The sequence below is a fragment of the Vombatus ursinus genome, unplaced genomic scaffold (genome assembly GCF_900497805.2).
Source record: "Vombatus ursinus unplaced genomic scaffold, bare-nosed wombat genome assembly UNPS02014793.1, whole genome shotgun sequence".
In the NCBI taxonomy this organism is placed as follows: Eukaryota; Metazoa; Chordata; class Mammalia; order Diprotodontia; family Vombatidae; genus Vombatus; species Vombatus ursinus.
In genome coordinates, this window is record NW_020954571.1 from 5,600,398 (window position 1) to 5,628,017 (window position 27,620).

Here is a 27,620-nt window from a genome sequence, read left to right on the forward strand (position 1 = left end):
CACAGCTTGGAAATGTCTATTTGATGTCAACAGATGGATTAGAACTCAGGTCTTCCAGACTCTAGGCCCAGCACTCTGTCTACTGTGACAGTCAGATTAGAGGGCCAGAACATCATACCTGGGGGTCTCTTTAAACAAGTATCACTTTGAAAAGTAAATTTTTCTCAAAAATTTGAGAAAGAAAAAAAGAAAGACGTCCAGAAAAAGAAGACAAATGAGAAATGTGGTATATTGGGGGGGAAATTTGAAGTTTTCACCCTAGAGAAACCAAGCTTTAAATAGGAGAAAAGAGGGATAAAGAGCATGACCCAGGTGGGAGAAAAAGATCCAGGAAAGACCAAGTGGACCAAGTGTCACATTCAAGGAGGTGGCTCAACTGAAAATGGAAAGTCCCAGTGGGAGGAGGGAAGGAACAGAGCAACAGGGACACAGCCAATTAGGCAATGAAAGGAGCTATGCTCTCTGTGGGAGTCCCTGGGGGCTCCGCGCTCGGAGCTGGACAAGTCTGTGGAAGGATTACTGCCTGAAGTGGATGGGCTGACCAGTCCCAGCAGGCCCCGCCCTGACCAGGTGGTCACGCTACCCAGAAGCCGTAACGCAAGGAGGCTGATGCCTGCTCTGCACATCATGTGCTGGGGTTACTGCCAAGGAGTCGTTCAGTCACCTGGTTTGACCTTCATCAGAACAGCTCAGCAGAGCTTTATCTGGTCAGAGGTACAGTTCCCTGATGCCAGGCCAGGAGGACTTCAATTCTGCAATTCTGATGGGTAAGCTCTCTTCCCAATCTCCAGACCTAGAGTCATTACTGGGACCCTACCTATGCCTGTGGGCCCTTTGGAGGACCCCTGAGCAATCAACCTAGCCTTACTTTCTAGAGCTGGCCCAATTCATAATTTTTATTGTTGTTCAGTCATTTTTCAGTTGTATTCAACTCTTTGTGACCTCATTTGTGTTTTGTTTTCTTCTGTTTTGTTTTGGCAAAGATACTGAAGTAATTTGCCATTTCCTTCTCCAGTTTATTTTACAGATGAGGAAACTGAGGCAAACAGGATTAAGTGACTTGCCCAGGGTCATCCAGCTAGTAAGTGTCTGAGGTCACATTTGAACTCAGGGAAATGATTCTTTCTGACTCCAGGCCCTACAGTCTATGCACTATGGCGCCACCTGGCCATCCTAGCCCTTAATTGCTTAGCTTTGATTCATCTGCTCAGAGAACAGCATCTCCTGAGCCACTGGAGTTGGGGGGTAAGGAGTGGGGGGAAAGGGAAGAAAGAAAGAAAATCCTAAGTGATTTGTTTCTAAACCTCAAGGGCATCAGCCAATTTGACAAAGAGTCACAAAGCATTTGCTGTGTGTAAGGCACTATGCTCAGTACTTCAGATACAGGGGACAGGTGGGGTATATTGGTGAGTTCCCCAATGAACTTGGTGAGATTTCAGGGGGTGGTGACGTTTTGAGGAGCACCTCCCAATGAAGGGTAGGCGCAAGCACTGGCGCCCTACTGAAAGGACAATGAAAACTTCTCTCCTAATTCCACTGCTTTCTCTTTCTTAATTATCTCCTATTTATCCTGTACGTAACTTGCTTTGTATATGCTTGTTTGCATGTTATCTCCCCCATTAGATTGTAAGCTTCTTGAGGTCAAGGACTGTGTTTTGCCTCGTTTTGTATCCTCACCACTTAGCACAGTGCCTGGCACACAGTAGGTGTTCAATAAATGTTTATTGATTGAAAGTTTATTGATTGGTCCCCAGTGATTGGTGCTTCCTCCAAGTTGATTGGCAACTGAGAGTTAGGGAAATAAACTTGTTAGAGGAGCCTCCCTACCTTCATGGTCTATATAAAACAAAGTAATGGGGTCTCTCTCTCCTTTTAATACTTCCTCTTCATCTTTTTCCTTGAACCTTCTTGCAGAATGAGACAAAATTGGGGAGTGAGACAAGATATCTCCCTTTCCTCCTCCTTGTCCCAGGAGCAATTAATGGTGACTTTCAGGAGAAAGGTAGTGAACTACATGTGATTGACTGCCAAGGGGTATAGGAGGGGAGCTCAGAGATCTCAAATTTCTGAGTGCTTTCTGATTTTTTGTGTTTTGTTTTTATTGTGCACACAATTAAGAAATTAGAATGTCTGAGAATCAACTTTCCCTGCCCCATAAAATGGCAGCAGCTAGATCACTGAAGAAGCACATGGCAGAAGAAGTCACTTGCTTACATGCAGCCTAAGAGGAATGACCTTGAGAGCAGACTTCCCTAACCTCAGGGATTCTCTGGTGCATAAATCTAAATTCTAATGTAATGGGGCTTTGCACATACCCAGATCACATAAGATGGAGGTCCTCATGTGGGAGACAGCAGGGATCTACTTCTGGGAGAGGACATTCTGTACCTACCATGTTGGGTAGTCATTGGCTGAGTAGCCTGGAAGACTGAATTTTCAAAACTACCATACTAGCAGAGTTTCACTGTCTTTCCAACAGCACTCAAAGGGTGAAATAGGGGCCAGGGTAAGGGTGCTATTCACTCCTAACATGGGCACCCTACACTTAGTTGATCAAAAGGGGAAAAGTTACCTTTCACCTCTCCCTTTTAGGCCCTGGGGCCCCAAGAAACAGACTTGGGAATTGGGTCTCTTTTGTTTGTCCTTTTCAGTTGTTGACACAAGCAGTAGGGCCATTAGACCCAAGACCTCAAGCCATGGCAACACTGGAGGCAGGATGCCAAGCCAGATGTTGCTGCCAGCCCAGCAGTGAATCCCTGAAAAGCTAGCGTAGGGGCACTCAAGCCCAGGGGAGCTTGGAACCATACTACATAGGAATTGAGCTAAGCTGTGAATATAATCCCTCTCTCCTCTGCAGAGACTGAGGTTTTGTAAGAGGGGATTACGTACCCACATGTTGGAAGGGGAGGAATATTCTTATTATACCCTGAAAGCTTATCATACCTTAAACCTTTGCTAAAGTGAATCTGATTGTTAAATGAGTGAATGGAACTGGGCTACAGGGGACCTCTAAAATTGTAGGGACACAATCATTGAGGGCTTGAGCCAATGGCAAAGGCTTGACACTTAAATCCTGTTCAAGATACCAGAGAACCTTGAGGAGAGGTGAAATGTAGCCAGCCTCACACTTAGGCAGTGGGAGCCAAGGGAAGCACCTTGACACTAGAGTTTGGTCACTAGCTTCCTCAAGGGAAATTTCCCTAACAGCATAAGGAAAAAGAAGATTGCCAACATGGCTCTTGTAGCTGGAGGACTAGCACCATATCATGGGGGGGGCCAAACGATCTGCCATCCATCCCTTTATTGCCATGAGTTGCATGACCAGTGCAGGTCTAATGAGAAGGGACTACTTGATCTCCAGTCCTCAGTTGGATGAGAGTTTATGTTTGTTCTCCAAGGTAAGTGTTATGGGTTATGCAAATGCCTTAGGTGCTTCTGTGTCTCTTCATGGACTCCTATAAATCTTTTGCATTATGCATTTCTTGGGTGAGAGGAATAAAATCAGTCCCATGCCTAATATATCATTAATACCTTGAGTGCCTATGTGAAAGTGCAGGATCTCATTACTCACTGTTGAGGAAACCTAGACAGAGCTATATCATGAATATATTTATAGACAATTTTTTCCTGGAGTATTCGAGGTGAGGGCAATGAACCAAAGAGAAAAAGTGACTCTCTTTGGTCAAATGCCCCAAGATTCTACTAGGTCCATATGAATCTGGAGTCTGGGAAAAATAGCCTGGGCCATGGGTCACACAAAGAGGAAAAGGAATATGATGTCTTCCATTGAGAAGCCTACAGTCTGAAAAAGGGAATAAACCTAATATACAGGATAGAATATGATAGAGACAAAGGAGAGCTCCAGGCAGAGTGCTTGAGGAGGCTTTGAGGAATAGAGTTCATCCTGAACTGGGCCATTTAGATAGTAATAAAGGTGGACCTCAGAATTCCCCTATTTCTCTTAGGATAGCCAGGTCCAAAAAAAATAAAAAAGTAAAAGTAAAAAATTTTTTAAAAAAAGGATAGCCAGGTCCAGTAGGAACAATATGGAGACAACGGACCAAGTAGTCCTTTGAAGCTGGGTGCAGTCATAGGAAGACTTCTCCCAGCAAGCCCACAATGAGCCGGCCCTGGTCTCTGACCTCTCAGTGTTGAGGGTCAAGACCACACAGTTTAGTACTTGCTTGTTCTCTAATTGCTTAAACTTCAGAGCAATCAGTGGGGTCTAGAGTGTGCCCTGGATTAGGAGTCCTAGATTCTAGGATTTCAAGACTTCTATTATTAAAGAGGAATGAACCAGATTTTTAGCCATTCAATAACATTGCTTACTCTCATGCACTCTGTGTTCAATTGGACTCCCAAATCTTTCATTTTCTTTCTTTTTTCATTTCTGAGATCCCTTTCAGCTCTAGAATTCTAGGACTTTCAAAGTAAGGCCATGAAGATAGAGGACGCAACCTAAGGGATTGATTAAGGTATGTGAATGACCTAGGCAGAGACCAGGGTGGGGACTTCCCTCCAGGAGATCTGAAAGTTTTGCTGGAGTCCTGGGTGACATCACTGTCTAAATATAGGCAAGAATCAGTGGCCTAGGAACTGGGTGTATGCCTGGGCTGGGGTGAGGGAAGAGAGAACCAGAGAGAGGAAGTAAAAAGAGTTCTGAGAACACCATTCCCAAGGCCTGGCCATTAAAAGATAGGCCCAGCTAGATATGGGAGAGTGTTCACCCAGTCTGGGCAGAAACAACCCCAGGACTATCCAAAAGAATTCAATGAAGAGACACGGGAGTGGGCCTCCAAAAACCAGCCAGCCCAAATCTGGGAGTAAGCACCCGAACAGAGTATTTACAGAAATGGGTTGTAAATCCACTTTGGCTCACACTCACAATTTCCAGCCTCGGCCCCAGCCAACTTTCCGCCATTGATTTTCCTCTGGGCTGTGGACTGGATACTGCCAGATATGCAGTCCCCATGAGAACATGAGCAATGAGTGAAGTCATTCCCAGGAGGACTGGCCCTGGAACCCCCAGAGTGTCCTAGAATTAATTGCCAATAGCTTGATGTGAAGACTTAAGCACATCACATCACCTCTCTAGGGCTCATAGGATAAATGAGAAAGTTTGTGCAAATAATCACCAATATCTCCTCATCCTGCTCTAAGACTGTTATGAGTTTTTAATTTATTTTAAATGAAATTAACTCCCAGAATCTCTAAGTTGGAAGGAATCTTGGGGATCCTCTAGCCTAACCCATACTGCAGCAGGAATTCCATCTATGACATCCCCAAACAACTGGTCATCTAGCTACTACTGGAAGATCACCAATGACAGGGAAACACTACTTACCAAGGTAATCTATTCAATTTTCAGACAATTCTATTTGTTTTGAAGTTTTCTGTCACATTGGGCCCAAATCCGTCTCTCTGAAACTTACACCTGTTGCTCCTAGTTCTGATCAACCTCTTCTGGATGTATTCCAGTTGACCAACGTCCTTCCAAAGTTCCTATTGTTTGAGTGAGGAGGAGGATGGCGACTTAACGCATTCTTCCAAGACGAGCACAGAACTCTTTCCCCATTCTCAACTCGTGTACATTGAGATGTTAAATAACTAAAAACAGCTAGAGTATTTCTCTTACCAGGGATATTACATTTGTAACAGGGAAAAACCCTTCACTAAAGGCACAAAGCCCTAGTGGTTGAATGTCAAGCCCTTCCAGTGGATAGGGATAATTAGGGGAAGGGGATCTATTAAAATGACACACACAGGCAATGGCCCATTCTCTGTCTGAATCAGGGGAAAGTTTTCTCTCCATCATAGCTTCTACCATGAGAGTAAGCATAGGATGGGGTCAAAGCCAAAGCCAAAAAGACTTCTGGAACTCCTACAGTAACAGAGGTCTCCAAATCCAGGAAAGAAAACCTAGGTTGGCAGGTGCTTACCCAGGAGGCCAACAGGCCACTAAGAAGATCATGCTTTCCACAGCAGCAACTGTGGCTGAGATTGTTTTCCCCAGCCAATCATTGGGATTTTACAAGGTCTGCAGGTGGTTTGGCAAGGCCCAAGGCTGTCTGGAAGGCAGGCAGGCACTTGCAATAACAAAAGCAAAGGTTAATGATTTCCCAGAGGGCTTGCAAAAGCCATCTCCCAGGCACTTTTGAAAATATCTGTCTCTCCCTTCCCCTCCTTTCTCTAGTGACCCAAAGGATTCCCTTCCTAGGTACCATCTCTCTCCTAGGAAGTTGGGCAGAGGACCGGGTCTGTCACTTAAAAACAACAACAAAAAAATCCCAGAATTAGGTGTTGAATAATAGTAACTAGCATTGATATAGTGCTTATTTAAATTACCTAATCTGAGCCTCAAAACCCTGTGAAGGAGGTATGAAAAATCATCATTAGCCCCAATTTACCACAGAGGAAACCAAAGCTCACATTTAATTCACTCACTTGTCTTTCTGATCACACTACCTTTTTAAGGAAATCAACTACCTCATTTTACATATGAGGAAACTGAGGGCCAGAATTGGGAAGTGATTTGCCCAGAGAAAGTAGGAAATAATGTCACTTTTAGTAACAATCAGTAATAATCATTAATTTCACTGCTACTAATTAGCTTAGCTGTCAAACTTTGTCTCCAGGCCTCCGTTTTCTCTCCTGTCAAATGAGGGGATCGTATTCTCAGGGGTTCTTAACAATCTCTCTGGGGCATCTACAGATAGATTTCAGGAAGCCTATGAACTTAGATGAGAAAAAAATACATCTTTAGTTTCACTAACCTTTCACTTCCTTCGTAATCCTATTCATTTTATTTTATTCATTTAAAACAATATTCTGAAAAAGGGTCTGCAGGTTTCACCAGACTGCCAAAGGAGTCCATGGCACAAAAAAAAAAAGGTTAAGAACCCCTCATTAGCTAGGACCCAAGATCTCCACCAGGTCTAATATCCTATGAATCTGTGCTTCTCATACTAGTCCTAACATGTCAGCAAATGAACCCTCTTACCCTAATTCCTTCTGATTTATCTTTGGGACCAAAGTACATGCTCACTACCTCCCAGGCAGTCCTTGATAGGCAGTCAAGGTATCCAAAAGCTCATCTGGAAACCTGCATCCCACTGGGACTCTCCAGGTCCCCATCCACCCAATGTGGACAGGACAGTGAAGGCCAGAGCAGAGGGAACTAGAACAGTAAAGCTCTGAATTCCAAGAAAACAGATGGAACAGCTGGTGCAGGCTAAAAATGGGAAAGGCAGACAGACAACTGACCTGAAAGTCAGGAGCGAGGCTTGAGAAATTCCAAGCATTTCTATACCTCCATAAAACACATCCCCAGGCCCATTGGTGGATGCGGGGTGAGAAAAGAAGGGAGGGGAAAAGAGGAAATATAGAGGGGGAAGAAGAAGGAAAAACTGGGAGGGAAAGACCAAGGGATGGAGCCAAGAAGCAACAAAGTTCAACTCAGAACAGCATACATAATTGGAGCGGGCCATTCCTGAATCCTTCCTGATGGCTGATGCAGGTTCAATTAGCCTTCACCACCCTAGTCTTCTCCACCCCAACCCTGCCCCACTTCCAGGCCCTAGAGGGCTCTCCCCAAAGCAAATTGCCATTGGGCCAAGCGCCATCTACTGGTCAGAACGGGGGAGTGATTTATAGGTCTCCCGTCGGGGTCAGATGTGACTGGGTCTAAAGAGAGATGTTCCCAACAGCAGAGGCAGCCGCCTGTGTCCTGGCTCTGTTTTCACAGCTGGACTCTGGCACTCAGCCTCCCATGTTGTGAGCTAGTATGTCCCATTGGCCACTGGTACCCCCCAAATCTGACTTCTATCCTCTTGTCTGCCTGCTTCCAATCATCCACTCTCCACCCCCAGCTAGTCTTCTGCTACAGTGAAAAGATCACTGAGTCTGTAGTCAAGTAACCTAGGTTCAAGTAACAGCCAATCTATTTTTATTTTCTGCATGACCCTGGCCAAGTCATTTCCCTTTTGTGGGTTTCAGTTTCTCCATATGAAAACTAAGGGAGTTGGACTAAATGATCACTAATAACCCTTCCACATGTACTGTTATTCTGTGCTTGAACATCTGATGCTCAATGGTGCCTTTCAGCTCTAAATCCTATGGTTCTTTGCTTCCAGATAGTACAGGCCAATCTGACAACTGTAGGAAGGACAAAGTTTTTCTCTCATTGAAAGGATAGCTGTCTTCTACTTCTGTCTTGCACAGAGTTAGACACCCTTTACTACAGCTTGCTGGGATCATCCCCAGGAGGCTAGAACCCCCCTCAAGCCAGCTGGCTCTCTCTGAGAGCCTCCCCAGCTTCTCTCTACTGCCCTGCTCTCACCCAGCTACTGCTCTCTACTCCCATTCTGTAGACCTCTGCATTGTCTCCAAGCACTTGAGATCTGGAAGCTGAGCTAAGACCACTGTTGCTAGACACCTGTCTCCCCCCTTCTTAGGCCTAGCTCTCCACCACCCCTGTTCTCCCTAATCGTTGTAACATATGTGCATCTGGAATTTTTTTCCTCCCTTTTTTTCCTTCCTGAACCTACAGCGCTGGCTCCCACCTCACACCAGGCCCTAGGGTTTACAGCTGTGAAGAAACACATGGCGTATAGACAGAGAGAGAGAGAGAGAGAGAGAGAGAGAGAGAGAACCGACTATGGAATGTTTTCTTGCTCCTGAGCCCCAAGTGTGTTTTATAGCTCCAGAGAAATTTCTCCACCTCTGGCCAGTCCTAATGCCTGTTGGCCAATCCCATTTCCTCACAGTACAATTCTCACTCCTGCAGGAAGCGAAAGGGGGTGGCTGGGCCCTGGGCACAGCCTGGAGTTGGGGGTGGGGTACGAAAGGGGCAGGGAAGTAATTGCTGGCCTTGAACTTGAAGTGGCACAAACTTTTTAATAAGATATGCAGACATTGGCTTTCTGGGTTTGAGGGGTTTTTTGTTTTGTTTCGTTTTCCTTTGCTTTTAAGAGAGGGCTAGTGCTGCTAAGAATTGGTGCTAAGTATGCTACTCTTTCAGTTTAAAGCTTTGGGCTTTAATGCAGACTTGGAAATTGTCACTTGCCTGGATCCACTAAGCTCGGAGCAATGTAACCAAGTAGCAAAGAATGCTGAAACAATGCAGCTAAGGAGGAAAAAGTATCATTTTTGCCCATGTGATCTGCAAGGCTAATTCTGGAAGGAGACAGGCGACCAAGAAATGCAGGTGTGCTGACAGGCTGTGTCTATTTATCCACAAGGTGCCTTTAATTGTTAGAATTTCCACAATCCCCTTCTCTTCCCATCCTGGTACATTTGAAATAGGTGTCAGGTCTAAAAGACAATAAGCAATCAACCTGACTGTGCCCATCTGTCCCAAAGTCAGTTCTAACTTGGAGCCCTCCTAACTCAGATTACTATTTCAGGCCTAGGGTCACCTGAGGTAACATAGGTTAAGCTATGCTTCAGCAATGTTACAGTTCTGCTGAGGATATGGCAAGGGCAGCCTTTGCTCCAAGCTTGTTTTCCTTCAATTCAATTTAATCCAATTCAGAAAGCATTTATTAAGCACCTACTAAGTGTCACGCCCTGAGAATATAAAATCAAAAATGAAACAATCTCTGCCCTCAAGGAGCTTACATTCTACTAGAGGATACATGTAGACCAATGGTTCTCAAAGAGTGGGCCAAGGCAAGTTTCACTAGGGGTGCCAGGAAATTTAGGACATTATGTTATTGCAGATGAAAGAAAATTTATAAATAATTTCATGTAATATAAATGTCACTTATCCAGCATACAGAGTATGAGAGGCATAATATTTGCAAAATAAATAAAATGTGCATTTTACATGTATGCATTAACCTCAAAACATCTTAGATCTTGAACTCGAAAAGAAAAAATAACTGCTCTTACACAAGAAAACTGTGCACGTATGAGTATCCTGTCTTGTAGTGTTGCCAGCTTAAATATTCAATACACTACAGTTCCTCACAGCAAAGCTTATTGCATCATGAGCAAAAAAAAAAAAGTTTAAGGACCAGTGACATTAAAGAAAAAAAAAAAAAACAGTGATATTGAAGATAAGTGTAACACTAGTTCCAAAGCCCATTGGTATGAGGCTCCTTCCTCATTGGGGGTGAATGTCCTGCCCTGCATGAGAGCTCTAGCCTTTCTCCATCTTCTGCAGGATTCTCCAAATTCCACTTACCTGGGACCCTGCAGTCACTTCCCACGTTTCTGGTTTCCAGCTTCAAGAGGGAAGATGGGAGGGCCCAACTCTACTTCTGGTTGCTGAAGGAAAAGACTCTGGAAAGACATTGGAGGAGCTGGCAGTCTCCATCATGACCCTATCCCCAACTTACTTATTACACTAGAGACTTTGGGGAGTTTCCCCTTGGGTGAGATCTAGGATTCTCTCTCTCTCTCTCTCTCTGTCTCTCTCTGTCTCTCTCTCTCTCTCTCTCTCTCTCTCTCTCTCCCCCCCCTCTACTCCCTCTATATGTTCTAGTATATATTATCCTATGTATATCCTCTTTGACTTCTGTTTTGCTATGGTTTGAATAAATGGGTTTCTTTGCTATTCACTGTGTTCTTTGTGGAACTGGTATTAGGTAGGAAAGGGGTCAAGCCTTGGATATAGAGCTCAGTGTCCCTCTTCCTTCAATAATGAGAAACAGCGATCAGAATTTAGATTGAACCTGATCACATCCCCCAGACTAACAATATTTAAAGGAGCAGATAGATACGCTTTTAACCTGCTACACCCTCACACTGAGGAGAGCAGAGTGGCCTCTGGCCTCAACTTGTTGTTTCCCCTTCTGGCAGAAATTAAAGTCTCCATTAGAGAAGAGTAGAGAGAAAAGAGGCTAGAGATGTCTATTCTGCCTCCCTTAGAGCCACACAACACCCCCATCCTACATATGGGAAGATAGCTACATGTGGACTCTTACTACATGTGGGGCTCTCTACACAAATAAATACAAGATAAATAAAAAAAGTTAGAGACAAATTTTGAAGGGTTTTAATAGGGAGCCATTGATGTTACTGGCTTACATATAGGGGTATGCTGGAGTCTACTGTTAAATTTTCATTATAAACCTCTATGTGTTGGAAATCAGCAAACACTACAAATCAGAGTTTGATTTATTGTTTTGTTAATTATCTGACTTAAAGTGATGGAGAAAATGTTAATAATGCAGATTAAAGTTAAAAGTATATTATGGGCACTTTTTTTTCAGAAAGCCAATTGTTAAACATTGAGCAGCACATCACTACTTATATAGGACTGAAGAAGGTGATGGGAGAGAGGAAACCCATGAATACCCTGCTACTGTCTCTTTATGCTGATACTAAAGGTATACCCCATTCTAATCCCCTCCTGATTTCCTATTACCCCTCTCCTTTGCCCCAGGCCAGTAGACCTCCATACTATTGCTCACACTAATTCCCCCACCTGTGTCACTCTCCCCCCCACTTCCTCTCTGTCAATCCAACTCCTAGCCCTCCTTCAGTGTCTGGCAGCATGAAACTTTCTTATTAGTTCCAGCCAGTGAAACTAATCTCTACCTTTCCTGACCATCCATAGAATTTAGTGCTTGTCCCTTAGTTTGGCACTTGGTTAAAGTCAACTTAACACATTGTCTGGTATTATTCTCTCTCTCTGGTATTTATGTTTCATTTAGATTGTAAGCTCCCTGAGGGCAAGGATCATGTGATCATTAATAATAATAATAATAGCTGACATTTATATAGCACTTGAAGGTTTGCAAAATGTTTTATTTGCATTTTCTCATTTCATCTTTTTTTGTATCATCCACAACACTAATCCTAGTGGTAGGCCTATTGTTGGTACCCAATAATTATGCAAATGAATGAATCCCTAATTAAAACCTTGCAGCCACAGTTTAATAAATCATAAACTGGACCTGGTGGTCTGTACTGGATCCTGGGGATAGAAAAGAATAAAAGGAAGAAGGAAGCTGGTTTTTTGAGACTATTCCTCACTTCCATTCATTAATACATCTAAACAAACATCTTTTAAGCACCTACTGTTTCAGGGCCCTTGTTAAATGCTATGGGAAATATAATGCAGCTATAGAAGAAACATTTATCAGCTGTGTACATCTCCTATACATAGAGCACTGTGCTGGGCTCTGAGGGAAATGGAAAGGTTCAAAAAAGACACATTCCTTCACCACAGGGAGCTTGCTGTCTAGGAGGGGAATGAGGCCACAACTCAGACAACCATGGAAAACTATAGAACATGGTAAGTGCATTAAAAAACTGTAAAGGGGGCAGCTAGGTGGCGCAGTGGATAGAGCACCGGCCCAGAAGTCAAGAGGACCTGAGTTCAAATCCGACCTCAGACCAAACACTTGACACTTACTAGCTGTGTGACCCTGGGCAAATCACTTAATCCCAATTGCCAAAAAAAAAAAAAAAAAAAAAAAAAAGCTGTAAAGCTGATCAAAGATAAAACTTGAAAAAAATCCAGGCTGTTAACTATATGAAAAAGTACTACAAATAACTAATAATAAGAGAAATGCACATCAAAACAGCACCATGGTTTCACCTCACACTCAGCAAATTCCAAAGATGGAAATGGTCAGTATGGAAGGGGCTATGGGAAGATAAGTCAACTAATACAATGTTGGTGGATCTGTGAATTGGTTCAACCAATTGTCAAACAATTTGGAATTATACTAAACAAAAAAAATAACCAAAATATTCATCATTTTTGATCCAAGGACCTCAGTACTAGATATATATCCCATAGAGATTAAAAAAAAACAAAAACAAACAAAAATAAATAAATAAAGCACAAAGCAAGATCTCACATACACCAAAATATTCAGAGCAACATTTATCTTTGTAGTAGCAAAGAAATGGAAACAAAGTAGATGTCCATCAATTAGAGAATGGCTTAACAAATTTTGGTACATGAAAGTAATGGAATATTTCTATACTGTAAGAAATCATGAATATGAAGAACTCAGAAAAACATAGGAATGTGAACTGATTAGGAATAAAATAAGCAGAACTAGGAAAACAATATACACAATGACTGCAATAATGTAAAGCAAAGGACAAAAGATCAAATAAGATTGAATGCTATGTAATTATAATGACCATGCCTAACACTGGAGAACAGCTGAGAAAGTGCAGCTCCCTCTCTCCTTTGCAAAGATGGGGGATTATAGGTGTGGAATATGACATATACTATCAGATATAGTTGATGTGTCAATTTTGCTGAACTTCCCCCCCCCCCCCCCCCCCTTTTTAAAAAAAATCTTTGCTACAGAGGATGGCTCACTGCCTAGGGGAAAGATATATTTGGAAATCAAGGTGGTATAAAAATAACATGTACTAATAAATATAGGATTAGATTTTTTTGAAAAAGAAACTTATAAAGAGAAGTGCATTATGGAGTCTGAGGGGGAAGGCTGTTAACTGACAGTCAGTGTAAGGGTAGTGTAAGTCAATGAAGGCTGAATAAAGAAGGTGGCATTTGAATTGAACTTTGAAGGATGGCAAGAACTCAACAAGTGAAAAAGAAGAAGAGGGCATTTTGGCCGAAAAGAACAAAAGCTCAGAGATGGGTAAGACCAGCCTATGTTCCAGCAAGTGTAGAGTATTCAGTTTGGCTAGAACATAGAAAGCATAGAGGAGGACGACATGAAATAAAAGTAGAAAAGGGTGACACCAGGTTGTGGAGGGTCCTGAATGTCAGCAAGAGAAGCTTTGCTTAGTGGGCAATAGAGAGTCTGTGCAAAGTTTTGGACAGAAGAGTAACATGATCAGATCAAAGTGTAAGAAGGTCTATGCATACAAAAATAAATGTCACTATCCCTGCCCTCAAAAATATATAGGTTAGTAGAGGACAGAACACAGAGACATTAATAGCCATAATACAAAGAAGCATGTGATAAAGGTCATAAAAGAGGAATAAAATAACAAGCAGAATACAGAGGAGAAGACTTCATAAAGAGGCAGCATCTGAACTGGCATCAGATAGTACCCATGGTACCCACATTGAGATGAGACCAGAGAAACAGATTCAGAAAATCTCAGAGGTGAAAAGGGATTCCAAAGGGTGAATGGTTCAACCTGTAAATCTCTGGGACAAAGCAGGGAAATGGATGTAGAGCTATAGACCACAATGACAAAAGAAAAGAAAGAACGATGGTAAAGGATGGAAAACGGGTGAGCCCCAAGGCTGAGGAGGAACAGAAAGATGACCGTCTCTGAACCTCAGCTCTGGCCTCTCCCAGAAAAGCAAAAACAAATACCCCCATCAAGCCACCCATCAGCTGTTAACCCCTCCATGTGTTGCCTCCCATCTAAACTGACATTGATCCTCCCTGGACATTTAAACTTGGGAATGTGTGGTCTTTGGTCACAGCTGTGAGCCCAGCTTTCTCAGGGACCAAGCTAATCGAGAGCTTTCAGCTATCCCTTCTAGCTTCTCTCTTTCTCTTCTTGCTCCCTTTCCTGAATTTTTTGGGGGGTAGAAGAGAGGGTTTTGACTGAATTGAACATTGTCCATTGGTGCAGGACTATGGGGACCCTCGTTACCAAGTTGCTTCTCCCCACAATCAGCAGCCTCGCCTTCCTCCCCACCATCAGCATCGCAGCCAAGAGGAGGTTCCACATGGAAGCCATGGTCTACCTCTTCACCATGTTCTTCATAGCGGTAAGGATGGGATTGGGATGGGAATCCTTTTTCCTATTGTTTTCCCCACTTTGAAGTACCTGGTTGGCAGGCAATAAGGATATATCATTTGGAGGCAGTGTGTGGTGGAATGGAAAAAGCCCTGAGCCTAGGAACTGGAAGAGCTGAGTTCTGGGCCCAGCTCTGCCAGGGACTCATCGTGTGACCTTGAGCAAATCACTCCCCTTCTTATACTTCCCCTATATCAGATGTGGTTGGCTTAGGGAATTCCTCAGCTCCTTTCATATTCTATGAGTCTAAGACTTCCTCAGTGTGTGTGTGTGTGTGGGGTGTCTTGCTCCATCTGAGGTGGTCTTTCTGCTTCTATCCTTCTGTCCAAAGTTTTTTTTCTCTTGCGTATTTAGGTCCCTTTACCTCTCTGTTAGTCTCTCTATTTCTCCTTCTGTGAGGGGTTTCCCATGATTTGTAAAAGGTCTTTGAATCATCTGCTTTTTACCTCACTCATCTACTATCAAACCTGTCCTTCAGTGACAAGCAAACTCCCCATGAGACATTTGCTTTGGAGAGGGAAAGGTTCTACTCAGATTCAACCAGCAGGGATATACACACACATATATATATGTGTGTATACATGTATACACATATACATGTGTGCATGTGTCTATATGTATGTCTATATTGTATTCCCATTGATCCACATGTATGTGCATTGCACATATGTGCCTGAATCCAAGTAGATGCCAATAAATCCATGTGTGAATGTATCTATAATTACAATTTTACTTTATGGGTCATGGCGTTGTATATGCCAATTCCTTTGAGGGTCAAGTTCTCCTGGAATTTCTGACCTTTAAGCTTTTGCTCCTCTTCCTTAGACCGAAGGATTTAGGGGTGGCCCTCTGATCTTCATTTCAATCATCTGGGTCTGGGCCTGAATGCTTTTAGCAGGATTTCTTAACCTTTTTTTGTGTTATCGGCCCCTTTGACAGGCTGGAGAGAGCTAAGGAACTCTTCTCAGCATTTTTTTAAATGTATGAAATAAAATACATGGACTTACAAAGACAACGATGACATTCAGTTATTGAATTTTTTAGCATCAGTCCTATAGATCCTAGGTTAAGAATCTCTCAGAGTGTTCTTAAACAGGGAGCAATGACCATCATCCCTCACATTTTCATTGATGATGTTGTAATTAACACATCTATTGGCTATTTACAAACTTCCTGGGAGGCTGATAAGGCAAGTGATTTCTTATGCCCATTTTTGACAGATGAAGAAATTCAGTCCTGGGCCTCATTTTGCTTTGAAGCAAAATGGCAGGGCATTGGGACTAAAATCCAGATCTCCTGATTACTGCGTGAGGATTCATTCCATTGAACTGCTGGCTCCCTCCTGCTCAGAGTCAACCCCAGCAGCTAAAGCACAGCCTATTGTACGTGAAGGCAATCAGGGGACAGCTGATTCCCCACCCTGCCCCTTTTCAGAGCCTGGGCTCATAGCCATTGACGGGGAAGGGAAAGGATGGGGTCTGGACGCAGCAGCTGCTGTTGCGGTCTGCCCTGCCACCTCGATCTGCAGAGTAGAAGAAGCAACTGTCCCGCGTGAACAAGAGTGTTTCGGCATTAATGGACATGGCCGTCTCACTTTTCCCCAAACGATACAGGCCGCCATTGCCAGGAGATTTGCTCAATAGATCTGTTTGCTTGGTTTTTTTTTTCTTTCTTTTCCTTTCTTTCCTCCTTTCATCTTTTCCTTATTCCTCTTGCTTTCTTGCCTTCTTTGTCTTTCCCCTGATACCTAATGGCTATGTGATCCTGGCCAAGTAACTTAACTTCCCAGTAACTCTAGGCAACTAAAACTATAGGCTGCAACAAAGGTGCCAACCTGCATTAGTAGAGGGAGTTTCCATACTTGGGAATTCCTTATATCAATGAAAACCCAGGTTTAGTTTCTATCTCAGGGGTGGGGAACCTGAGGCCTCAAGGCCACATGTGGCCCTCTAGGTCCTCAAGTGCGACCCTTTGACTGAATCCAAACTTCATGGTACAAATTCCCTTAATAAAAGGATTTGTTCTGTAAAACTTACACTCAGTCAAAAGGCCGCACCTGAGGACCTAGAAGGCCACATGTGGCCTCGAGGCCTCAGGTTCCCCATCCCTGCTCTATCCCTGTTTTCCTTCTTTCCTTTATTTGCCTCATTTTTCTCACCTGTAAAATGGAGAGAACGATCCCTGCCTGGCCTCCCTTGCGGGGCTACCATAAGAATCTGTTAGATGGGACAGCTCTTTGTAAACTATCAAGTGTTGAAAAATGAGTAAGGGATTACTTATTATTATTTTAGGCAAACCCTGACCAAAAATATACTCCTTCCATCTGCTCACTGGCCTCCTAAAAATGGACTAAACCAATTCTGGGAAGGTTGATTCATCCCAAGTCACTGTCAGTCCTTTGTATAATATGCTTCTGTGTTTTCTGCTAGATATACCATGCGTGTAATGGGCCAGGCTTATCAGTGCTATGTTTCATGCGCTACGACATACTGGAGTATTTCAGCATCTATGGGACAGCATTGAGCATGTGGGTGTCATTAATGGGTGAGTGCCAGCCTCCTTTATCCCAGCCCTGCTAACAAGGATGCCGTTCACAAACCGGCCTATCCATTTCTGAGCAAGTCAGCCTACTGACTGACAGGGAGCATGGAAGGCCACATGACATCCTCTTTTCCCGACTTTATGCATGCCTTCCTGCCTTCCATTCCCACTTCCCATTGCAAAGGCAATGCTTAATCCATTTTAGAAAAATAGTTTTAAAGCACTTTAGAGCCACACAGCTAGTGTGTCAGAGACAAGGCTTGAACTCAGGTCTTGCTAACTCCAAGATAAGGCCAGTTCACTATTCACTACAGTAGATCGCCTCTCATGTATGTGTGTGTATGTATGTGTATATATGTATATATGTCTATATATGCATGTACATATACATATACATATATGATAGATTGATAGAAAAAGCATGTCTAAAGGTCCTTCCAGTTCTAACATTCTGTGTTTCAAGGTCCTCTCCACCTCTGCATCTTTGATACTATATTATAAGGCCCCTTCCAGCTCTGATATTCCATATTCTAAGGTCCCTTCCAGTTCTGATCGTCTATGTCCTAAGGTCCCTTCTAGCTCCGATCTTCTATATTCTAAGTTTCTTTCTATCTCTAATATCCTGTGTTCCAAGGTCTTTTCTAGCTCTGACCTTCTATGTTCCAAAATCTCTTCCAGTTCTGATGTCCTAAGGTCCCTTCTAATTATAACATAACCTATTCTAAGGTCCCTCCCAACTCTAACTTCCTGTGTTCTAAGGTCCCTTCCAGCTCTAACATTCTGATTCCTCAAAGAAATGCCTTCTCAAGATGACAATAATGAAATTAGAAGTCTCCTTTGAGTTCAAGTGAACTCTAATCTCTGGTTTCTGTGCCCTTCCCCCCCCTTTCCAGCACTGGCAGAATTTGATGAACCAAAAAGGTCGACCTTTGTGATGTTTGGTGTGTTGACCATTGCCGTAAGGATCTACCAAGACCGATGGGGCTATGGGGTGTACTCAGGGCCTATTGGCACAGCTGTCCTCATCATTACAGCAAAGTGGGTGAGTGATCAAAAATGATAAAATGAGATAATATTTGTAAAACACCTTGCATACCTTCAAGTGCCACATAAATGCTAGCTATTATTATTACAACTGTATTTGTCTAGTTCTGTGACCTTGAGCCTGCCCTTCTCATGACTTCGATTTCCCCACCTATAAAATGAGGGGTTTGGAATAGATGATTTCTCAGGTTCCTTCCCATTCTGACATTTTGTGTAATTGAGTCTATGTTTTTTCCATCACTCTAGGCATCTTGAAGTACTGACAGAGGGAGTAGCTAATTGGGAAAGTGTCGGGCTTTGGAGGCCAGTTGTGGGCCCTCACCTGTTAAGGACAAAGCAATGTGATGACCTACATCTGGATCTACCAGGTGATTGGCTGAGTTTCTTTACCAGACAGAGAAGAACTGAGATTCTGGCCGGCTTTATCTCAGCTTTTCTGAATTGCCTCCTTGTTCTGAAAAGTTCTAATAACTGGGTCTTCCAGAGAGACAACTATGGAAGAAATCTCAGCCTATTATAGTCTGGATTCTATTACTCATTAGCAGTCTGACTTTGGGGAGTCTCTTAACCTTAGGCCCTCAGTTTCCTCTTTTCTGAAATGGGAGTTGAAAGTATCTAAGGTCCCTTCCAACTCTGACGTTCTGTGTTCTAAAATCTCTTCCAGCTCTGACATCCTGTGTTCCAAGGTCTCTTCCAACTCTGACATTCTGTGTTTCAAAGTCCCTTCCAGCTCTGATATTGAGTGTTCTAAGGTCCCTTCCAACTCTGACTTTCTACATTCATTCCAAGGTGCCTTTCAGCAACAATGTCCTAAGATTCCTTTGACCTGTGGCTCTGGCTTTCAATGCTGATTCTAACTTTTTTTTCCTGACTGATGCTGGCTATAGCTGTGTCTGGTATTGTAGTTACAACTTCTCTCTAAGTCCAATGATTTCATTGCTATTTCTGAGGTCACTGCCCACCTTAGTCCCTGACTCAGAAATGTGGTGGTATCTTGAAGAATAAGTTCATCTTGAAGGCTTTCTGGAAGAGGGGAAGCTTGAGCTCGGAGTGTTGAGAGGAGGGCCAGGGTAGAGTAAGTCAGAAGGCTGGACCATGAACACCAGAGATGGCTCAAGTCAAGGATCTGGGGTAGGGGGATGAAGTGTAGGTGGTGGGTTTTCAAAAATACATTCGTCTGCTTTATCTCCATAGACCACGCAGTAAAAGGGGTCAGGATTTCTTTTCCCTGTTTGGACAATGAGGCACAGAGAGATGAAGCTACTTGCAGAAAATCACACAGCTATGTTGTGACAAAGCCAGACCTTGAATTCAAACATCTTGACTTTTTTGAATGCTCTTCCAAAGGAGGAGGGTTGGGGAAGAGATTATTCTTTCTTGATCTAGTTTAGGAATTTGAATTGATGTTACTTAGGGTGACCCAAGGCAGTGCCTCTAAATTTCCTGCCTTGGGGAGGAGAGACTTGTTGGGGTGATGCAATAGCATGCCTTATTAATTAACATTCTGGAATGCATAAACAATGCTGGCTTCCAGAGATAATCACTGAATTCCAAGTCTCTGTTTATGATAAAAACAGCTCACCCCAAGCCGGAAATGGGATAATTCTCTCCTGATTCAGTCCTGGTGGATTTCCCTCCTCACTCCCCCAACTAGACATTGGGTAATTATCCTCAGAGAGGCTTGGTATGAATCTGCTTCTGAATTATAATTAGGTAGAACAGTATTTACTCATTAAAGCCTGAGTGGCATACCACACAGACTTTCTTCTCCCTGGTCAAGTGGACTCAGTAATAGAAATAAAGGGGGGCAGGGAGGAAAAGAAAGGAAGAAGCATTCATTAAATGCCTACCATGTGCCAGGCACTGTGCTAAGTGCTTTAAAAATATATCATTTGATCACCATAACAATCTTGTGAGGTAGGTACATTTATCCCCATTTCACTACTTAGTAAACTGAGAGACGCCCAAGGTCACGCAGCTACTAAGTGTCAGGCTAGTGAATTCTTCCTGACACCAGTTCCAGACCCAGTGCTCTATCCACTATACCACCTAGCTGTTCCCCTTGGGGGAAGGCCAAAGCAAGTTGGCCACATTCCTAATTTAAATAGCACCTTCTAGCCCATTTAGGAGGGAATTCAATCTAGGAGGGGAGTTGGTTTTTAGAGAAAGGACACCAGACCCTCAGGGCTTAACTGTTCTCTAAAGGCCATTCCCCCGGTTGCTAGAGGCTTGGGACCAGCAAGCACCACAGGGGTAGGTCCGGTGGCAATTACTGAGGGACAGCATGAAGTAATAGAAAGTGGACTGGATTTAGATTTAGAAGAACCTGGGTTTAAATCTTGCCCCAGATACTTAATAATTAGTGAATTGAGAGACTCACAACCTTTCTCAGCCTGAGTTGCTTCATCTGTAAAATGGGGACGGTAATAACATCACTTATTTTAAAGGGTTATTTTGAAAATCAAATGAAGTCATGTACCTAAAATGTTTTGTAAACCTTAAAATGCTGTATAAATATCTGATGTTATTGTTAACTCTAAAGTCCATTGCAAGTAAAAGGTTTTCTGCTTCCCTTTCTCCCCCTCTCAGAGGGTGAAGAGACAACCAGGTGTATGGACACCACCTAGGGGAATTGAGACTAAGAATAAAGGGTTACATTGAGCCCAGGAATTCATAGGATCATAGATCTAGGGCAGCACAGGGCCTTAGGGGTCAAATAAACCCCTTTATCTTACAGATGACAAGACAGATGTCCAAGAGGGCATAATCACTTGCCCCAGTCCACGTGGATAGTCTGATGCTCTCACCACTGGACCATGTCCTAGCCATGCCCTAGAGCTCTATCTCTCTCAGTTAGCCCATTCTTTATTTCACCAAGGTTTATTTCACCATGCTTTATTTATTTCATTTTATTTATTTGTTTCATCTTTATTTCACCATGCTGCCCTTCAGCCCTGCCTGCTTCTCCAAAACAACATGTTGGACACAGCTAATTATCTGTCTCCCGCAACCTGTTTATCCTTCTAACTTCACAATTTCCATTGGTAGGCTGGTAGGTTGGTAGGTAGGTACATGTTTGTTGTAACCTTGGGGTTATCATTGACTCTTCTCTGTCCCTCCAAGAGGAGGTGAGATTTGAACCATCCGTCTTCGATCCATCTCACTTCTCACTTATCTAGCTGTTGGAGGATGGGCAGAGATGAAAAGAGGAGGCAATGCACAAACCAATCCCTTTGCTCAATTCAATTAAACAAGATTTTGGGGGTGGCTTTTGTTGAGGGGTTGCCAGTATACACAATTCAACCAGCATTCGTTAAGTGTTTACTATGTACAAAGACACTGGGCTAGACATTAGTGATACAAGGATGAAAATGAAACACCTGCCCTCAAGGAACTTACAGCCTACTGGGGGTTTGAGGGGATGGGATACAATAAAGGCCAGGGAAGAGTTTCATGGCAAAGATACCCCCTGAGAGGGACCTTGAAACGAGAGAAAAGTCCTGGAGAGGCAGGGTTAAGAAGGAAGTATACTCCAAGCATGAGACAGCTTATATCACCTATTACATTAAATAGAACTTTTAAGTAGTTCATTGTAGAAGAACAAAAAAAGGATATACATTATGTAGAATCATAGAACTTAGTTCACATAAAGAAAAATGTTGGGGAATGGTTGTATCACTGATTATTTGATATGTTGGCCTATTAAAAGCCAAGGAGGAGGGCAGCTAGTGGGTGCAGTGGATAGAGTACCTGCCGTGGAGTCAGTAGGCCTGAACTGAAATCCAGCCTCAGACACTTACTAGCTGTGTGACCCTGGGCAAGTCACTTAACCCCATTGCCTCCTAAAAGGGTGGGGTGTGGTGGGGAGAACTTATATTAGATGGAAAGGAAGGCATAAACTGAGACTGGTGAGTTTTAAGTGAAGCTCTTCTGCTTGTCTCTAAGGCCATGGGAAAAAATGGAAAGAATGTTCTGGTAAGACTAGTCTATGCTTTCCAAACCAGTATCTGATCATAAAAGAGCAAAAGCATTGCAGCGAGTAACCAAGGGAAGCTATGGAGTCCCAGTCACTATATAGAAAACATTCAGATAAACCAAAGGATCACAAAATCTCCAGCTTGGAAGGGACTCCAGAAGTCGTTCAGCCAAAAGTGTATCAGAACAAGAATCCCTACTCCAACATATCTTACGTGAATAGTGATCCAACCCCAGCCTGAAGTCCTCCAGTGATGAGGACCTCCGTATCGGCCCAGACAGCTCACTTTTGGACAGCTTTGATTGTTAAGAAGCTTTTCCTTAGATGGAGTCAAAGCTTGTGTCTCTGCTTCCACCCACGGCTCCTCCAGTTCTGCCCTTGTGAAGCCAATCTGAACCAGCCTAATCCCTTTTCCAAGTGGTAGCTCTCCAAGTGCTTGAAGACAGTGACTCTGCTCTGCCTCTGGGACTAGACCTACCCTAGAGGTTTAGACAGTCAGTCACCAGTCTGAAGGCAAGAGCCTAGAACTGACAATTCTGGAAGTTTCTTTCCTGTCCTAGGATGCTAGAGTTCCAGGGTTCCAAAATCCTGTGACGAGGATTTTAGATTTCTGTGATGGTGGCTTTACAATCCTTGCATTGGGTGATTCTGAATTGGCTTCTGACCTATTGCCTCATGGAGCAGAAGGCTGCCTCCCAGGAGGCTGTCAGGAGGTCAGCTTCTTCTTTGTTGTCTTTGGGGTTCCCCTACTTATAGATACAAATGGAAAAGGCTTAGTTCTCACATTTACAAAGCACTAAAACAGTTCTCATATTTATATGGTGATTTAAGGCCTGCCTAACACTTTACATACTTTATCCCATACCCTTTGAAGATGATGATGATGATGATGATGATGATGATGATGATAAAAATACTGGCTAACATTCATATAGCACTTGAAGGTTTGCAAAGTATGACCTATGTTATCTCCTTCTAATCCTAAGTTTTAATCCTTTTAAACCTGAGTTCAAATATCACTTCAGACACTTACTAGCGGTGTGATCCTGGGAAAGTCACTTAACACCTGTTTGCCTCAGTTTTCTCATCCATAAAATAGGGATAATAATAGCACCTACATCCCAGGGCTGTTGTGAAGCTCAAATGAGATAACAATCGTTAAGAGTTTAACACAGTGCCTGGCACATAGTAAGCTCTGTATAAATGTTAATTATCATTATTTTTAATCCTCGAAACAACCCTGTGAGCTAGGGACTTTTATTATCCTCTTCTTACAGGTGGGAAAAGTGAGTCCCAGAAAGACCCTCTGCCCAGATCAAACAACTGGTAAATCTGAAGTAAGAGTCAGACCTGAGTCCATTCAAACACCAAGTCCACTGACCCAAACCACTATACCTCACTTCCTCAGAAAAAGACAAAAGCTGTCATGTTGACTATGTTAGATTTTTTTTAATGGAAGTTCAGACAGAACCCAAGTTTTCCTGACTTTGGCAGATAAGGAAGTATTCCACTTGCCTCCATCTCTCCTGGGTCCCAAATTTACAAACAAGCAACTAGTTCCCTGCCCACCTGGCCCATGCACAGATGTCTAAGGAAAGAGTTATCTCCACTGTATGCAGCTCCTATCCTTAGATGTGGTGAGGAGATGTAAAGCAAATAAGAACTCTGTCCACTGTCCTCAGGGCATCTGAAAGCTGGAGGAAGTGAAGAGTTAACACTAATGTTAGTGTATCAGCAAGGAAGAACAGACACACTAACTGAGTGATGCAGGGCAAGCCACATCAGTTCTCTGAGACCCATTTTCCTCATCTATTGAATAGGGACAATAAGGTTTGTTCTATCTCCCTCGGAAAGAAAGAGCTCTGGAAACCTTAAAGTGCCACAGAAATTAACAAACAATATAGATTAGATGGAGTCAGGAGACCTGGGTTTGAATCTCAGCTCTAAAATTTAGTACCTGTGTGACTTTGGGCAAGTCCCTTAGCTTTTCTGGGCCTCAGTTTGTTCATCTGTAAAATAAGGATAATAATACGTGCACTACCTACCTCACAGGATAATTGTGGAGAAAGCACTTTGCAAATTGCAAAATGTTATATAAATGTGAATTATTATTACCTAATCTGAATATAGGAGGAGACACAGAACAAAGGAGTGAGAAGATCTGAGTCAGAGAGTTGAAAGAGGTCTGTTCTTTCACCTAGTGGTTTGTTTATTATTTAACTGATGGCTGCTGTCCCCTTGGGGCACATCAAGGTGTTATTTGTTGAGTCTGGCAAAGGGACCCTCTTTATTCCAGGCTTCCCAGAAGGGATGAGTTTTGAGTCAGGCCACCCAGAGCTTCTTCACTGACTTCTGTGTTTCCTCTCCAGCTGCAAAAGATGAAAGAGAAGAAGGGTCTGTACCCAGACAAGAGTGTGTACACCCAACAGATAGGCCCTGGTTTCTGTTTTGGAGCATTAGCGCTGATGCTGCGTTTCTTTTTTGAGGTAAGGCCCCTCTGTGCAACGTTCCATGGAAGGAATTCAGAGAGGTGATAGCCACAGCCCCTGTCCTCAGGGAACTCTTAATCCTGGGGAGACAAGATATCATGGTGTCAGCCAAAGAGCATTAGCCTGAGAGTCACAAGTTCGGGGTCTTAGTCCGACTATGCTGCTAACTAGCCCCTGTGTGACTTGGGAAAGTCATTTACCTTCTATGGACTTTCTCCAAGTCCTCTTCCAGACTCTTCACTTCAGAAGGCTAAGTCTAATCCATGTGGATGGATCTGAGATTTCACTGGGGTGAATATTTCCTCCAGTGGTGGAGATTTCAAACCCATCCAAGCCTTCTCATCCAATGGAATTTTGGTCCATGGCTGTCCATAATTCCTCCACAGAAGGTCCACTTACTTCAATAGAAGTCACCTTCATTGGATTCCTCTCTCTGCCCCCTTACTACCTGTGTGACTTTGGGTCACTTCAACCACTCCAGGGCTCAGTTTCCTCTTCTGTCAAATGAAAGGTACTCCTAAGGTCTCTTCCAGCTCTGGATCTGCTTATGATCCAGTCATGCTCTGCTTCTTTTAATTTAAGCTCTCCCCAAAATCTTAGTGCAGTTTTAAACTACTAACACCTTAAAATGTTAGTAATGAGATGCAGGCACTTACACCCAGCATCCATCGTTCTATTGCTCTTAGAGGGATCCATAGTTTGAACACTTCTAAGGTCACAATGTTTTGTAGCCCCTTCACATCATAGGGAAAATATCGGGGTTCAATAAACAGGCTTCTGCATCAGGGAACAGTGAAAGTGCTGGACTATCTTCCAAATATGATCCAACCCCATGTCCTCACTTTCCACACAGTTGTGAGCCCAACTCATTGTCCATTTATCTCCCCAGCTTATCCATGACAGACAAATATAGATATAAAGTGTGTGTGTGTGTGTGTGTGTGTGAAAACAGACTTCTCTGATCTTCAGTTTCCACATCCATAAAATGGGGATTAAGAACACTTTCAGGGTCTACCTAGGCCCTCAGGTTACTGTAGCGGAGGTGATGAAAGTTCTCTATACAAACAGGTCATGATCCCCTAATATGAGCATTCCCTCCAATGATACCAGGCTCATCCTATCTGTGGTCACTCATCTCATGCAGCTCAAGTTCGTGAGCTAACCAAAAGGCCAACCACCATGCTGGATGCCTTTCTCAAGGTCTCCTGCCTGAGCATACAAGCAGAGCACATGGCTTATCCATCAGTCATCCCCCACCAGCCCATCTCCCTTTTTAATTACACATTTTTTTCTATGACATCTTTTTTCACCCTTGTCCTGCATAATTCCTCATCTGTATTGTATCCCAGCCTGTTTACACTAACCATGTGCCTCTCTGACGCTCTTTGGCTGGTCCCCAATTTCAGTTCTTCAAAGACTGAAGTGTTCCATGACTTACTAAAGTAGCATGGGCACTTGTTTCAAGGAGAAACTTGGAATCACCAAAAGCATCTTGTAATTTCTCAGAGACAATTTTGGGCCCGGTTCATTCTCTATTGGCAGTGTCTGTCCAAGGCACATAGTCTGGACAATAAACATCATTCATCCATTTGGTTTTTCCTATGAGGATAGTTAGGCCAAACTCTTTTGAGTGGTTATGGACCTCTTCCAGAAGACTCCATAATGTCCCAGGGCTTGATGCAATAAGCACATTATCATTTGCATACAGGGTCGCCTGGAAGACTTTCATCTCTAAGGAACCTCTTCTGACTCAGACCTTGTATTAGATCTCCTCCATGACTGTGGCCAACACTTTCGACAAGCCTACACTACTCTGTTTTATGCTTCATTTGATATAAAAGATGAATGATAATTAATAGCAATTAATCATCATTGGTTATTAATAGCAAGTGAGTTGTTACATATGACATTCAATAGTACATAAAAACAATACTTGTAATGTCATAAGGCACTGAGTGATTAATGCTCAGTATGTAGACAGTGAGTATGATTAATGCCATAGCATTTAAAGAAGAGGGGATCACTGTCAACTGGAATAATAAAATTTTTGTAGGAGGGATAAGACAGAAGGATGAGGGGGTTATCTTAATATCAGTAGGTCATAGATTTAGAACTGGAAGGTAATTAATAAGTCATTTAGGCAATTCTTTCATTTTACAGATTGTTGTTCAGTCATGTCTGACTCTTCGTGACCCTATTTGGGATTTTCTTGGTGGAGATATTGGAGTGATTTGCTCATTTTACATATGAGGAACTGAGGCAAACAGGGTTAGGTGACTTGCCCAGGATCACACAGCTAGGAAGTGTCTGAAGATGGATTTGAACTCAGGAAGAGGAGTCTTCCTGATTCTAGGCCCAGTGCTCTATCCTCAGTGTCACCTAGTTGCCCATATTTTATAAGACAAGAAACTGTATCCCAGAATGGTAGAGGTCACACAGAGAGCATACCGAGCAAAGAATGTGAAGTCATCATAGAGGGGAAGTTGTAACTCAGGAAGAGAGTGAAAGATGGCTATGAGGAAGAGTGTTTCCAAGCAGCATCAATGCATGAGCAAAAGTGTGGAGGTGGGAAACTACGAATGGTAAAAGATGGCTAGATGGGGAAAATAGGGACAGATCAAGGAATTCTTTAAATGCCAGGTTGAGCTTTCAAAGGCTTAGGCAACTGACTGGACTCTCTTTCCCTCTCTTCCTCCCTCTTTCTCTCTGGGTCTGCAAAGGAGTGGGATCACACCTACGTTCACAGCTTCTACCACTGTTCACTAGCCATGTCCTTTGCCTTGCTGCTGCCCAAGGTGAACAAGAAAGCTGGGAATGCTGGGACTCCTGCCAAACTGGACTGCTCTACACTCTGCTGTGCTTGCATCTGA

The 27,620-nt window shown here is 43.1% G+C and overlaps 1 protein-coding gene across 1 annotated transcript; it reads left to right on the forward strand.

The window, feature by feature from the left end:
- The first annotated feature begins 303 nt into the window (after positions 1-303).
- On the forward strand, positions 304-27,620 carry MYMK (myomaker, myoblast fusion factor). Its single transcript, XM_027869642.1, has 7 exons — positions 304-312; positions 472-767; positions 14,533-14,671; positions 17,130-17,244; positions 18,135-18,283; positions 24,631-24,747; positions 27,471-27,620. Exons 1-7 carry the CDS (start codon positions 304-306, stop codon positions 27,618-27,620), a joined length of 975 nt encoding a protein of 324 aa, XP_027725443.1.

Coding starts and splice junctions, on each gene's coding strand:
- MYMK (XM_027869642.1), top strand. Junction 768..14,532: donor CAATTCTGCAATTCTGATGG/GTAAGCTCTCTT, acceptor CCATTGGTGCAG/GACTATGGGGACCCTCGTTA. Junction 24,748..27,470: donor TGCTGCGTTTCTTTTTTGAG/GTAAGGCCCCTC, acceptor GGGTCTGCAAAG/GAGTGGGATCACACCTACGT.